This window comes from Rhea pennata, chromosome 5 (genome assembly GCF_028389875.1).
Source record: "Rhea pennata isolate bPtePen1 chromosome 5, bPtePen1.pri, whole genome shotgun sequence".
Lineage (NCBI taxonomy): Eukaryota > Metazoa > Chordata > Aves > Rheiformes > Rheidae > Rhea > Rhea pennata.
In genome coordinates, this window is record NC_084667.1 from 36152569 (window position 1) to 36168653 (window position 16085).

General features: G+C 37.4%; 1 protein-coding gene across 13 annotated transcripts in view; it reads right to left on the reverse strand.

Annotated features, from left to right (window-relative positions):
• SOX6 (SRY-box transcription factor 6) overlaps positions 1-16085 on the reverse strand; it is a 366958-nt gene that overhangs the window by 60494 nt on the left and 290379 nt on the right. For all 13 annotated transcript variants that reach the window (XM_062576052.1, XM_062576050.1, XM_062576051.1 and 10 more), the window contains one exon: positions 60-209. In XM_062576052.1, coding sequence (XP_062432036.1) covers positions 60-209 — 150 coding nt within the window. The remainder of the gene's footprint in view (positions 1-59; positions 210-16085) is intronic.

Sequence of the window (16085 nt, forward strand, 5' to 3'; positions counted from 1 at the left end):
AGACCCTCTAATTTCATTGCCCTTTTCAAACACCCACTTTCTTCTTCCTTGAAAAATACCTTAACTTGAGTTACCGGGCTGGTCCCTCTCTTCTCATTTTTCATGCCAGTGGGTGAAAGCGCCCCTGTCGTATTTGGTGGCTGTGGAGTAGATGGCATTTTGGCTCCAGGAGAAACTTGCATGCTAGCCAGCTGAGCTGCATATAGTTGCTGGAAGACAAGAAGATATATAGTATATTCCTGCAACATGCCTAAAAGAGAAGCAGTAAATGTACATATTTTTTATTGTCCTTTGTTTCTTCTCTTGAAAGAAATATAGATCTTTTTCAGCATTTTCTTGTTTTCCTTTCTTATTATTTGCAAAGAGGAAAAAGAAATCTAGAAATTTTCTGATACTCAGACACACCAATACCTTTTTTCTTAATTTGATTTTTAGCTGCTTTTTCCTCCCTTGTTAATGAGTGTCACAGTAAAGAGCAAAAAGTTATACTGTGCCCAAATATGCAAAAAAAAAAAAGCAATATTATAACACTGCTTATAAGAAAGCGTTATCAACCCTTGTCAAAAACAATTAATACTTCAGGCCTATGTCTACTTACCCAGAAACTATCCATCAACTACAGAACTTCTACTGGAAGCTGATATGTGAATCGTTTGCTACTGAAATGCAATGCTGCATGTTCTCTATATAGCAATGAAAGGTAAAAGAGGCAACAGGGTATGTTTCCATCTCACTGTACAAAGATTTTTATCTTTAACTTCTATGAATGTTAATAAGAATGTAGGCCTTACAAATTCCTGTAAATAATGATGAAAATACAAAAATATTCATATGAATATGCATCCAACTTTCCAAAAAGTTTACCTGAAACATAATAAAAGATGTGTATATTGAAGTAAACTACTCCTACCAATCCAAAGTGTTTACTGAAAAAAATCAAACAGGTTTAATTTCCTTCCAGTGACCAAAGTTAAACCCTCACCTTGAATTAGCATCAGCAATAATTCTTCTACCATAAACAGGGAAGATCCTAATCCCTTTTCTGCACATAAATCTATATAAACTTTGCCTTATTAGTGAGAAAAAAGCCAGGTGGTTTGTATGTAATTTCCAACATTACTATCATTCAGATGGACAAATAAAAAAAATTACAGTAATCAAAAGCAGACCTTTCAGCACATGTAATTAAATGAAAGCTTAATAAAGAATAATTTGCAAGAGCCAGATGTGCTTATGTCATAATTGTTGCTTTCTTTGGAACAATTTTTCTAATATAACAAGCCTGCACAGAAACGAAAGTTACACAATGCCGTTCGCTCAGTGACTCAGGGGCTAGACACACGCGTGAAGCAGGGGCACAGCCAGAGCTCTGGTTGCTTAGTGAACACAGGTGTTTGCTTGCTTGCTTGGTGCCATCCCTTCTCAACACCAAGCACAGGCTACAAAAGGAGCAGACAGATACTTTGAAATCAGTGGTGTTTAGATATTTTGCTGGAAAATAATTATATGTAAAAATAAATGTAGGCTTATCAACTGAAGTTTGAAAGAATCCCCTTCTCCATTCCCAAGTAAGCTAACAAGGCAGAGAGATGGAGTTAGATGTTTTTTCTACATCAAAGTAGTCTTTCTTAGAGAGCAAAATGAAATAGAAAGTCAATGATGGCGAACAGCATGGCAAATAGAGATTGCAGCCCAGTTGGCAACTACTGGTCCGTAAAAGTGTGTTTATCACATCTAACTGCTGGCAGCCCATGGTGTAGCTGTATCTTGACCTGGTATCACAAGATCAAAACTTCATTGCAATGCATAGAGAGAAGCCTGGTGCTCCAGCCAGAAGAGGGCCGGCTGGTGAGTTGAGGTTGGTCATTTGACACTTGGATCTCAGTAGGACTGGCAAGCAAAATGTCTACAATACTTTAAGAATCAGAGAGTGAGTCAGAAGAAATGTGGGCCATTATAGTGACTATCTGGGTAATTATTTTGTTTTGGAAATGCACAGATTAAAAGCAGAATAAAATTAGAGTTATATGCACCTCCCCTACCAGTATGTTGAGGGATTTATTGGCTGCATCACAAGTAGCATGAGGTAAAGATATTTTTAAGTGGAGAGAGAGAGTAAAAGATATTTTGTTATTAATATATTTCATTTATCACTGGTTCACTCCTAGGTGACAAGACAGGCTTTAGCCTGGAATTTTTATAAATTTGTTTTAAACAATCAAAGCAAATATAAAAATACATATCAATAATTATCTTTTTGCTTTGCTTAGTCTTTAAATCAAAGCTATTCCGTAAGTGGGTGCATGCCTTGCAAAAAAATTCACACTAATGCTAGCAAAATTGTCATGTGGACTGGAAGGTTGTATAACTTCATTTAAATATCTGTTTGTATAACGAGCTAGCCAATTTGCAAAAATATTGCACACCACTGCTGCAGGAGTAAAATGGATATTTTTGCAAATACCACTGTTAGGGTTCTAAATAGCAATCTAATACCTCACATTGAGATGGTCAGGTTGTGAAACTGTTATTTGCAAGATTAAAGAGAAAAGAAAAAGTGAATAAATGTTGATTGTTAGCTTTTAATGCTCAAAAGCCAAAGTTTGAATGGAAATTTTCCAACTGAAATTCTAACTTGCAAACTATTGAGTAGTGACTAAAAAAATTAACCTTCCTTAAACACTGAAAGATATCTTCTTTTATGCATATCTCCAGCACATAAAGGGAAGAGCTTTACACATCCCTTATGACAACCACTGACTCAGAAGGCTCTTGATTACAAATTGGATATTCAAAACCATCAAGCATTCAAGATTGTTTTTAAAAGCCTTAAAAATGTTTTTTTTGTTTGTTTGTTTTTTTTTTTTTTTTTTTTTTTTAAGATCACTATGTTAGATTCTTACAATCCAATCACAGGCTGGATGTATAAGTGGTACTGATCTTCATTTACTGGGTGATGCTGCATAGTTAGTAATTTTAAAAAACAGGTCACTTAAAGCATGTGAGCAAGGATTTGGTTTTAGAATTTTCAACTTTCAGCAAACTTTCAGGTTTCTTCTAATGTCATGCTTAAGAGTGGGATTTTCAAATGCAGCAAGTCTCACTTAAGCCAAAGGCAAGTGAAGTCTTGTGTCATTCACGAATACTGGAAAACTCACACTTAGACACCTATGAACTTACAAGCTTATGGGCACAAGTACTTGTTTCTGAAACTCTATTCCAACCCTAATCAACTCAAAAATCTGAGAGGAATTTATGGATGTTGGAGGTCACTATAGGTCTGAGTGCTGTTCATCTACCTAAAAAATAATACAGATGAGTGGGAAAGCACCGTATGCAGTGTTTGTACAGCACAGCAGATGATGTACTGTTTTTTACTCGGAAACAGCAGAATTCATACTAAACTCTTACTACAGCTTAGAGCTACCATCCAAGAAAAATTGAATAAGCAATAAAAATAATTCAGTGGGGGTTATTCCCTGCTTCAGAAATTGCCTGTGGCATTTGATGAATTATTTCACTTCATGTTTTTGAGAAAAAGTTTCATTTGCAATCTAAAAATTTTCAAATAAATCTATGAACTAATAATAATGCATCTCGATTTAGCCAAGTGTTAGAACCTTCACTAATTTCATCAAGGTTTCACAACACCGTTGTAAGTACTTTCATGGGACCCAACGACAACTGCATCAGGTGCCAACGTGCATCCATGTCTTGGCAGAAGAGGAAGGCCTTAGGCCATACACATCCCTCTCTTAGGTTTCAGTATCTTTTTTTCAGCAGGCTTTTCTTGATGTTTTTACAACTAATCTTCAATAATCAAAACTCTTTCATTAGCTCAGGTCTCTTTCCCGTACGACATCTTCCCTGCACTGAAGCCCGTAACATGCCACATGCATGCACTGCTCAGTGACAGTGAGCAAATCAAACGAGCCCAGAGCAAACCGTTCTATGCACCAGATGTTTCCTTTTTCTACAGCAGCAATACTGACACTCACCTCCCAGGCTGCAGCATCTGTGTCTAAATGAACAAATAAAGGTAAAGAGCTTCAAGAATTGAATGTTACAGAAGTAATAAAGGGTAAATGAAATAGAAAAGGCCTTGAATCAACATAGTGAAGGTAGATCTGTGCTGACTGTAACTTGCTAACTTTCTGATAGACAGTTTTATCACCCAGCACAGAAAGATGATAAACAGAATCATCTTACCAGTGGCTTATCGATGACAGGCCTTATGGAAGAAGTTTGTTTCAAGAAAGATTTTAATAAAGAGGAAATGATCAAACACTGCATGAGAGAGGCAGTTTTCTTAGCTATATGAGCCTAGGGAGGAAATGCAGAGAGCGGCTGCATTTGTATGTACATGAATGAAAAAGCAAGGACCAGACATTTCAACTGACTGCTTCGCTGAGGCAGAATTTGGTTACAGTAGTGGTGGCATAATTCACGTGTTATTTGTGGAAGCATTTTGAGAAACTAAAGTAAAGTAATGTGAGAAGCAAGGAGAGTGGTTGTAATAGCCAGTGAAGAGGATAATCAAAGCACAGGTAATGAGGGCTGACCTAACTGGGTGAATTGCCAGAGATGCTCTTGAAAGATGCCCCAAAGACAGATCTAGCAGAAGGTGGTTTGACGCAAGGAGAAAGATCAGAGATCTGTTCTAGAAGCATTTACTTCTTAATTTTCTTTTAGTAAAAGATTTATCATGAAAATGAAAACACACACTCCTTCTTATATAAGTGCACATTATTTCTCCAGAGGTGCTAGAAAAACTTTTTGCTTGAAAATAAATGCAAAATTATATAGACTCTGCCTAATTCTAAAGTCTTCTGTTACTAAAACCGTAAGTCTTATGTTACATCTTCAACAAATACATTTGCTACAGTAAGTCACAATGAACTGTAACACTACTCAGAATCAAGTGAGAATCCTTATTTATCAGCATTTTAAATGAATTGTGCAAAGCTGTAGTATCTTATAGAGATGAAAGTTCAGCCATCTAGACAATGAGTAATTTGGCTTCTGAAGAAGAAAAACTCTAAGGAGTGACTGCAAGTGCTGTTGAAATCATGCACTGCAGGAAGTAATGTGGTTATTTTTTCTATAGTATATTTTGTATGTAGTGTTGTAAAGCTTCAGTTAAAGAAATTTTCCTTCAGAGTATACAAATTACAATAAGACTTAAAAATACTTAGAAGTGTCTAATCACAAATGGTTTTACAAGCTCCCTGAAACCTGCAACATCTCTACTATTCCCAGCACAAACTTCAGGAACGCCGCTGCCACCACCTCCACCGCACGCACACACAGAAAATTCACCTTCAGTGGGACTGCTTATTTTTTACTGCTGCTGTAGAGGTGCTTAAAATGTGCTCAATACCAAACAGACTAAAGGAAATAGACTTTCTGTGAGGAAAAGTTTTTCTTCTGTTTGAAGACTCAATTACTGTTCAGACTCATTTTCTGGATATCATAAATAGTAACTGTGGAAATAAGGGCTCAGCACTGACCTGATCCCTGTGCTGCTGGTGTAGCCTTCAAGAGTTCAGGGTAACATTTTCAAAAAGCAATCTGGAAGCCTAAGTATCCCAATTAAAAAGGTCACATACAGCTCAACCTAAGTGTGAGAACTGTCTCTGAAGTAAGGTCAATTGTACTTATTTTTTCCTATCTTTGTATATTAATAGCATTTTCTGTATTTGGGATGTCTTTCACACCAAATAACAACACAGAAGTGTCCTGATCCCACTGGAGACCTCTGCTATCGCACCAGGTAGAAAATGGGGATATTGGATTATCTACACGAAAAATAGCACATGGCTGCCTGCCTTTTGTTTTAAGATGCCTTTGAATATAGATCCTTAGAGTCGAAGGCAGGTTAACAGAAGACAGCATGCAGGAGGCCAGGACAGCCTAAGCAACCCATCAGCAGCACAACCACATGATGAAGGCAGGGGCAGCCCGGCAGCAGCAACGTTACTGCTTGTGGAGGCTGCCAAGGAAGCAGATGCTGTCGCTAGCAAAATACCTTCCACGGCTCGGCATCTGTGTCCTGCGAGGGCTTTCTGCACAGGAGGAGGAGGAGGAAGAGAAGGAAAGGTACATGTACAACCATTGAAGTAAATGCACATACACACACAAACACAGCCCTTACCTGAATAAAACATCTGAGATTTGGAAAAAAAAAAATCAAGCTTTGCTGATGAAAAGAAGATCTCATGCAATAAATAGATAAAGCATTTTGCGCTAAAAATGTATGTTGTGTAGTACATTTGTACAGCTTCTACCTGCTAGAGCAATGTATTTTATAAATTTGTTTTGACAAAATTTCAATGTCTCAGACGCATTTTCTCAGTTCTCGGAAAAAGTTATTGAATCAAAATTACGTTACAGATACTGTGGCCCAAATCCTCCTCCCATTTTAACCTGGGCCACCACAGAGATATTAGCACCTTATGATTTAAGAACCAACAAGTATGCAACATCAACTTAACTCACACTCTTGTGATAAATAACTAAAGCTTATTCGGGCTATTTGGGTATATCTGAAATGGTACTGCTCAAAAGCAGCCACAGGAAGTTGGAGTAACAATTAAGAAATAACTGTTTAATTTAGAAATATGATAAGTAATAGGTAACAGCACACTTTAAAACTTTCTTTTTCTCTAGAAAATGCAGACATCGTATTATAGGTACATGGTTTCCTTTTAATAGTACCATTCCTTGCTTTCACTTGTTTGTACATGCCTAATATATTCACAGTGGAGAGTGACATAATATTTTGATTTTAAAGACTGGCATATTGCCCTACCTCAGAGTCTGAAGGGTTTACCTGTATATAGGGTTTACTGAGGATGAATATCCTCTGCTTTTTATAACAGTGCACCAAACACCTTTGCAAAGGGCCTTAAGGTGCAACACAAACAGGCAGACAATGAACTATTATAACTAATGTCATAATAACAAAGACTTGCCATAATTATTTGTGCTCACTGCCTAATGTGCTCTCAGATTTATTACAGCCCAATATATGCAAACTAATTGAATTTGTGAAAATACAAATAATATGTTTTGTAATCACAGATAGAGTTAGAAGACTTCAGTTTTCCCTATGTGTTCAGATGTGCATGTACTAAAGAAAGAACAGCTTACAGAAAGATAAGTAATAAAAAAATTCTGTCTCAGACTAAGAGAATACTTCTGCCAGTTATTCATATCCATTCATTTTATGGGTTTTGAACTATTAACACTAGTAATTTCAGAGTCTGTCGCTGCTGTTCTGCATATTGTCGCGGGAAATATTTATGTGTCCTTAAATTCCACTCAATGTCGATGAGCTCAAGCTACAAAGTAACAGATACCTGAATTTCCCCACTGAGTACCTGCTGGTGCCAGCTTCTTTAACTGACCACAGATTCGTTGTACTGGTTCAGAAAAACTACTCTCAGAGCTTTTGCTGCCCTGCTGCGGATAATGGCCAACCCATGCTTAAATTAAAAGGAAAGACCTCTACATATTTTAGATACTGCAGCTTATATTGTTGTAGTACTGTAGAGTCAAGATCCCCTTATGCAAAATAACAGGGTTTTTTTGTTAAAAAGGCCTAACTTTAAGTGGACCATGGAATATTTATGGCCCTCAGTAGTCCTTTGAAAGAGGTATCTTATGTTTTTATGCCGATCATGGGTCAGAGGTTCAAATCAGCACTTCTTTCTGTCACTCCTTATATGTTTTACTATAATTTACAGCTCAGCAAGAGGACTCATAAAACAAAAGTGTCTATTTTACTTCAGCAACTAATTCTAGCTAATCAAAGCTTTCCAGCAAAACAACCCAGCATGAAACTCCACATGGAAAATATGCAGAGAACAAAGCATTTTGTCAAATAACACATCTCGTGATGTAAACACATATGTCTCTTATAGGAAATTTTATCGCTTCCACATTATCGGCACACAAAAGGAGCATTCTTGTCGCAGACCTGGTGCGACTGTGGAGCCATCGTCATTGGAAACAAGAGCCTGATTAGGTTCCCACACAGATATGAATAGATTTTCTTTTTTTAGTGTAACGCTGCCTTTCTTATTTCTTAAACAGACTAGTAATTGTGGCTGTAAAAACAGTGAATTGTGTTTGGACGACATTTGTTTCTTCATATTTTTTTTAGCTACCCAATGACACCAATTATCCCATACGGTTGTCCTCCTCTGGAAAGTCTGAGTTAATCCACAGCTGTGAAGATGAAGACGGACCCAGCAGGCTCTAAGTCTGGTGGGTCTCTTGTCTGCTAATAAAGTCCACAGTCTGCTGGACAGATGTTAAGGGGATCTGTGAAATAAGTCAGTGACAAAGATCCAGACATCTACTGGGGAAAACAATTAGCAGTACCATATCTGTTCTACACGGATTTTGATTTTTTGCCTCAGCTTTTGAAGAAGCAAATTATCATTGCTTGCTAAAGAACAGTCACACAGTATATAATAGGTCCTGATCAAAATATGCATGGACTAGATGATCACAGTGACACATATTCTAAAGAAATGATAGACCTTTTTGACCTTGACTTATTCTGGCATACTATGGTTCCTGTATCTTGCAGTATTATTAAAATTTTGGCTTTATTTGTCATATTATGTGCTTGTATTGAAAGAGATTGAATTAGTATTGCCAGCTATAGCGTAATCTATTTAAATTTTAATGTAATAGGAAACGTAAAATTAAAATGAAATTACCATTTGGCTGATTTTTCTTTAAATGTTATCAACATTGCTTATTTTTAAATAAAGAACTTACAGAGAATACATTCTGGTCCCATATTTAATAGTGCTGTTCTGACCAAAAAAAAAAAAAAAAAAAAAAAAAAAAAAAAAAAAAAAAAGATGGACTGAGAAGACAATAGATCCCTGCTTCATAACCCACATTTAAAGACCTATTCGCTTCTTCCTGTGCCCACCTGTTTATCATCACGGCCTGACAGCACAGACATCCAATCCCAAATCCCTCTCTGTTTCAGCCATGTAAATTTGGAGCAATGCTACAGAGCTAATGGAGACCTGAACTTGCCTCCAGGCACATGTGCATTAAGGTGCTCTTAAGATCATTTCTGTTTTGCTTGGAAACAATGTTTCTCATTCTTTTTTTTACCTCCTTTGTCGTAATGAAGTAGAAATGGCCATCAAAATAGCTTATCAAGGGCAAAATGCTCAAAAACGCTTTGCTGCCTAAACGCAAGCAGCTCAATTTTAGGCATTGTTCCCAAGATTGTACACAAATGCCTTTGGTTTCATTATATTATGACAATTAAATACAATCTCTCAGAAACTGCCTATTCACAACCTGTTTACTGTAAAGCTGTGGACAAAGCCAAGAAAGAATGCTTAGAGCTAAAATAAATTATCAATCATTGCAAGTAGGTAAGACAATGTATATAATTTGGCACCTGGCAGTTGCCTCTGTAACACTGTACTTGTTTCCCCTTAGGAAGTAAAGCAGTTGGTTTATTAGTTTTACAGCACCTTGACAAGTTTCCAAGATATAATGTCACCCTATCACCCTATGAGGCTGCTGGGAATTTTTAATGAGGCAGCATCAAAATTGCAAAAGAAAAGTTTACTCCAGCAAAAAACAGGAATTCAAAGACGTATCCTAAAATGTCTATATAATTAAAGTTTAGACAATACATTAAATATCTCACATTGCCACAGAATACTGTTGGTTCTAATGAAATAAAACAACTACTCAGTTTATAAGTGTTTGAGTCTGTGACAGTTAAACTAGACTTGCTATTTCTTCCAGTGTGAATCTAGAGTGAGTCAAAAATCTAACCCTGTGAAGTACAGGTACTGCTGCTAAGGTCCCCAGAGAAAAAGCTACATTTCTGCCATGTCAAGAAGGAACAGAGGGCAGGCCAAAAGCTGACCGACCGCCAAAAGCTGACCGACCAGGGGAACAAAATAACAGCGACTGAAAAAAAAAAATTTTTTTTGAAAGCCTTCTGTAGTGAATATGGAACTCTTGCACCCTGACGAGCAGCTCCCCTGTGAAGCCACTGACTGGAGGGAGAGGCAGAAATCCTCACTGACTTGGTGGTTGTGCCTCATCTCATTTCACTCTTTTCCTTTTTCTTTTTTTTCTTTTTCTTTTTTTTTCTTTTTCCAAACAGACTGAGTGTTACTCTGCTGAGAATACGATGCTAAGCCACTTTTCCTGTAGAGTTTTTAAACTGGGCCTTTGAGAAGGGGTTTGATACAATTCAATGACTGAAGTAATACCTTTGTCCATCTGAGCATTAAATGGCCCATTGAAATACAGCTTAGTTAGAAAGGATTTCAGTAAATGGTGCTTTCTAATTTTTTTTTATTATTATTATTCCTCTCCCAACAGATTACAGCCTGGATCCGAAAATGCAGTTCAATCACTTCTGGTTGCCTCTCAGGTCAGGCCTTTAGCCAGTGTTAATTAAATACAACCCCTTTAGAATACTAGAGGTTAAATGAGAGCAACAAACTGGTCTTCTTCAAAATATTACCTGATGGTTTCCAAAAAGCTATAATTTGTTTGAGAGACCCTCATTTAAACACATCGGTCTTAACATTGACAATTTATGAAGGGTGGGGGGAATCCAGGCTGAATGCTATTTCCTCTGACAGCTAGTAATCACAAAACATTAAACATCTATTTCCATGCAATATGCTACGTCTATTGTGTTTAAATAACATCCACCATAAAGGAAAGTGCTGCAGCAGACAATTTAGGCTCCAGCAGCACATGCAGCACAATTTTCAACTTGATAAAGTGAAATTATAAAGAACCCATGTGTAAGTGAGAGAGTTCCCCTCTCTAATATTCTTGCCTGCAGCTACTAGAAGTTCACATTTTTGTCTCTAGTAGGAAGGAACATCAGTATACCTTTAATTTCATGTCCTCAGTTGCATTTTGTTGTCTCTTTCATACAATTTGACCAGACCATGAAATCGGAAAGTAGCTGAATTTGTCTTTTTTTCATCCTAATGATTTTTAAAACATTAGAAAAGGGAGGCTTTTCTGTGAGCTATTTGTTTACTGCTTTGTAAAAAGTTTCCTGAAATATCCATGACAATTTTACTATTAAATCATTTGAAAGAAAGCTTTTTAATATATGGCAATTAGTCTTGTCTTTCTGAAGATGACTTTACTGTAAATACTCCTCCTTGACTCTCTCTTTGTCCCAAGATTCCTTAGAAGAACGCAACCAAGCGATAATTCAGCATTATTGCTGCTTCAGTGCACTAATCGCTTAAAGAGCAGCAAAGACCCTATGCTCACTGCCACAAGGCTCCTCCAGCCTCCTGGCCTAAGGCAGGCTTCCCAGCCCAGCAGCGTCCAGATGTCAAGAGGAATATCCAGGTCCTGATGCAGCATGCCGCTCCATTCCAGTATGGCCGGAACATCTGTTTCATCTGCTGGCATGCAACCTGCTGCATGCACCGAGGCTGCCACACAAAGCAGGGAACAGAAAAACCAAGGGAATGAAATACTGCAGTTGCACAGCTCTATGGAGGTAGCACTAAAAAATCTTTATAAATGGAGACAAAAACAAACATGAAACGCTCAGGTTTGACCATTTGCTATCTCAAATTGAGTACTTTGGAGAAGAATCCTAGACAAAGGGCAGCATGGAGAACATGGTAATAAAAATTGCCCTTTCCACACAATCCGGGCTCATCACCTAACGGAGGAAAAGGCCCTACTTTTTCCCTGGGTGAACTCTTTATGGAGTAAGAAGAGGATGGAAGAAGAAAAAGCACAGAAGTATGTAAGCCACAAATTGCTTGTAGTGGTTGCAAGAACTGCTCTTTATACAAAATGCTTAAAACAGAAGGTGAGCTGAGGCTTCTGTTAAGTATTTACAACGTACTATAGGTAATAAAGTGGGAGTTTTAAAACCGTAAGCGTCTTTTCTGTCATTGAAACATTGAAATACTATCTTGAGGGATAACAAAAAGAGCTAGCATTTTAGTTGGTCCCGATCAGATTATGATAAGGAATAAAATAATCCTAACAAGTCTCATTTCTTCCACTTGGCATTGTCTTAGATTTTTGCTAGAAACAATAATGGAATAGTGCAAACTCTTTGAGTCTCTTCTGAAAGCAAAATCAAACCCTGTAAGCATGCTTTTGAAACACCTTCTGGTGGTACTTTTTCCCAAGAGGTGCACCTCCTGAGAGGTTGTTTAACTGGGATTCTTCCTCCCCTCTGCTCTTGGGGAGCACTCTCAGGGTGCAGCCTCCAGCCTTAGCCCTTCCGCTGCCCCGCTGGCGGACGTGGCTAACCTCTCTGTACCGCGGCACACAGCCCATGAGGGCCTGCGGGCTCCCCTGTCCTGTCGCAGCACAGGGGGAGCATCCATACCCATAAGCTGTGAAGCAGTTTTCAGTCCCCCACCTCCAACACACTTTTCTGTGAATCTGTCAGTATTTTCTCATAAAGTGGATACACTATCACTGCACTTGCAGAAGCATTACTAGTGTCTGAATGAGGTACAGTTGAATATGATTAGGAAGTACTCCTATTAAAGATAAAATGTGGGCATTAATAAAAGCCTGCTATCTTAATACGATATTGTAAATATCAAGATAAAACAATGCAGCAATATGTAAAAACTTTATCAAATGTCTATAGCCACTTTCTCTAAAGGAAGATAGCACAAATGTCACAAAAATCCTCCCCTTTAGCACAAAGATTTGAATACCTTCCCTTAATTCTGTCAGAACGCTGATAAGCTACTTTTAGAGTGCAGGTCTTGCAGACTACCATTGCTTACCATGTACAGTAAAGAAGAACAAGATTTAATATGTGATTCTATCAGATTATATGATGTGCCACACCGCCTGGAAATTGGCAGGAAATCTTCAAATCTGTTATGATGTTCCATGATAACTACGGCACACTTTGCTTAAAACTATTATATATTTGATACAGAAGTAAAAAGAGAAATAAAATGTAAGTTCAATTAAGTCTGGAAACCTTCAATGCAAACTTAGTCACTGCAAAGGAAAGCTGTATTTGCTGGAAAAAATTGTTTCAAGTTTCTAGTGGATGATGAATAATCAATAAATAATCTGAAATGCTGAAGATAAATCTTTTAATGATTTTTGTATATTTGCCTCTACTAGTGTTCATCTGGGGCATTTTTATAGCATAAATTTTACCTCATCAAAGTCAGGCATAGCATCAAAGTTAACAGAGTAACAAGCTCACCTAGGAAAGGAAGCAAGTAGCAGGATGCATGACTCCAAAGACAGCTGCAGACAATGGGTCTAATTTGTAGAACTCAACTCTTACCTCCAGGGAAAGCAAAGAAGCAGCACTTACTTAAAATGAAAATACAACCAGCTCTACTCATTGCATCAGAACACAGTCTCCTCATTCATTTTGTACTATCCTAATATTACCTTCTCTGGTGATGCAGCACTCAAATTTTTCACACATGGAATTTAAAATGCTTCCTGATATTCTTTCAGAAACTCCTCCAAAAATCATTTCTTTATTCCTTATTGCTAACACAACTTTTAATAACAAATACAAGGGGTCCATATGAAAAGCTGTTAACTCCAGAATTCAGACAGTGTCACTCACTTATGCATGGAAATGTGTCTTAGACTAAAGCTAGGCTAGAAAGGAGAAGCCTAAAGAGAACAGTTATAAGAAAAACAAAATTATATGATTGAAAAACAATTACTTACATAAGCTTGCTGAACTGATGACAGTTATTAAAGCTCATCAAATTTTGTATTTCAGAATTTTATATATTTTTATATTTAAAGAGAAATGGTAGCGTGTAGGATGGGCTCTGTCAGGGAAGTCAGTAGTTTTATTCTGGCTCATGTCAGCAGGATTACAAGCAATTATGAGTAACTGCTTGTTGATCCGTGTGAAATGAGTTGGTGAATGAGTTTCCTAGTAAGCACACATCCATGTCACTGGTACAATTGCCAGTAATGTAGACAATCTTAGCTGAAGGGGTCTAAAAATGTAATTATTCTCCTAATCCTACAGGGGATAACATCAAACCAGGACAGAAGAAGGCTGTGCAATGGCTGCTTTCTAGGTTCGGCAGCCTGGCAACAAAATAGGCAGGCAGAAAATCAGAGGGATTGGTAAAAGTAAAAGGAATCGGTACATGTAAAACGTAAGTGGCAACAAATCTTCTCTAGAAATATTTCTCAAAACCTAAAATAGATATATTCATCTGACCACCCAGAAGGACAAAATGTCATTTATAGCTACTGCAGTATTTTCCAGAATTGTACAGACACAGAACAAGAAAACCCAAGACTCACCTACTCCTGCTAATCACCCTGAGAGGCAAAAATCTCTGCAGGCTCCCATAACAGAATGATGAGCCACCATCCCAATAAACAGGAGCAAGTCAGGAAATAGGGTCAGTCTCAACTAAACTACCTCTCTTAACTCCTATATATGTATCCTAACTTTGTGAGAAGATGCTGAACCAGCTCTAAAATTAAGATCTGGATTTTCAAAAGTGCTTCTTGGGGTTTGAAGCCATATTGCTTTTACACTTTTATAAGAGACGCAGGCAACTCATATGGTAGCTTGCAGCCATTCTATTATTTTCACTGGCAAAAATGAAAAAAAGACAGGAATATAATAAATATATACTGGCTCTACCGATCAGGAGAAGCTTTATCAGTCAGCTGGGGCATATCTGGGAAAAAAAGTCACTCAGGTGCATCTCTAGCATCCCATTCAATTAACATACCATTAAAAATGGTTTGTCTCCATTCAGCCTGCTGGGTTACCTGCTAAGTCCACATATTTAAAATGTATACTTAAATGAAAAAAAAAAAAAAGCAGTGATTTTTTTTTGTGAAGGTGAAAACAAGCCCAGTTTACAGTTATTTTAAGGCATTAAAAATAGTTGTGCTTTACAGGCTGCTTAGCAGATCTCTCACACTGATCTTTTACCATACAACTTTCATGTACCTTCAAGGAGAATTAAATAATTTCCTTAAAAGAAGTGCATGCAAAATTATGCAAAACATGGGCTTATAAAAGTCACATCTAAAAAAATTCACATTTACACCTCAAAACCAGGTAACTGGGAAGTTAATATTACAAATTCATTGTAACTTGATGTATTTTACACAAGCAAATGAGTGTTTAGCATAAGCCTGCTGAGACTTCTGATAATGGAAGGTTGTGATGATATTTCAGCAACGCTGTTGTGACCAGATTAAAAGGGTTATGAGGCCTGATTTTAGCCCTCCCCTAGGTCTTGAAGACTGTAGCAGAAGAGATGGCTTGTACCGGATGAATTACTGTGAAGAGTTCCCAGACGTGTTACTTAATATAGCTGTAGTCTAGTTAAATCTGGTGACTTGTCTTTCTTTCTAATGCATAGGACAAATCATGCAACTTCTTTGAAAAGAGTTTACCTCTTTTTATTGCTCACTTCACTTCCAAAAGGCCCAGCAGACATGTCAATTCTTACTATTTCTGCATGTGAAATACTTCATTTGTTTTTATACTTAGCTACTTTCTGTAATTCCAGTTATCATCCCTAATTTCAATTTTACATAATTCCAAAATATGTGCTCCATTGTGTTGACTTCACTAGTGTTGGATTTAAATCTTGTGAATAATCCCTTTACGGCCCTTTAGTACTGACATCTAAACACGTCATGTTTTTCTTCAATTATGGCTTAAGATGCTCCTCTCTCCCCTTTTATTTTGGGAGTGATCTGCAGACCTTCTGTTGTGCCCCATAGCCACATGTAGCCTTCAGGCCAAGTCTAACCTGGACAGATGATTCCAATATTTTGCAAAGTTAGCAAGCTTTTCCATTTTCTCAATCATATGGATTCTAAAAACACCACAGATAAATATATGGACAACATCTGAGATAATCAGGGTGCAAGGATGCTACAGCCTTCACATTTCATCATCTAAAAAAGGCTCTACTTAGTGAGAGCAATATCTACAAATGGATTTGTTGAGATCTATCTTGTCTCCTATTAATTTCTCTTTTTGTCTGCACAGGGAGAATGGGAGGAAATATTCTCTTTCTATAATGAAGGCCCTT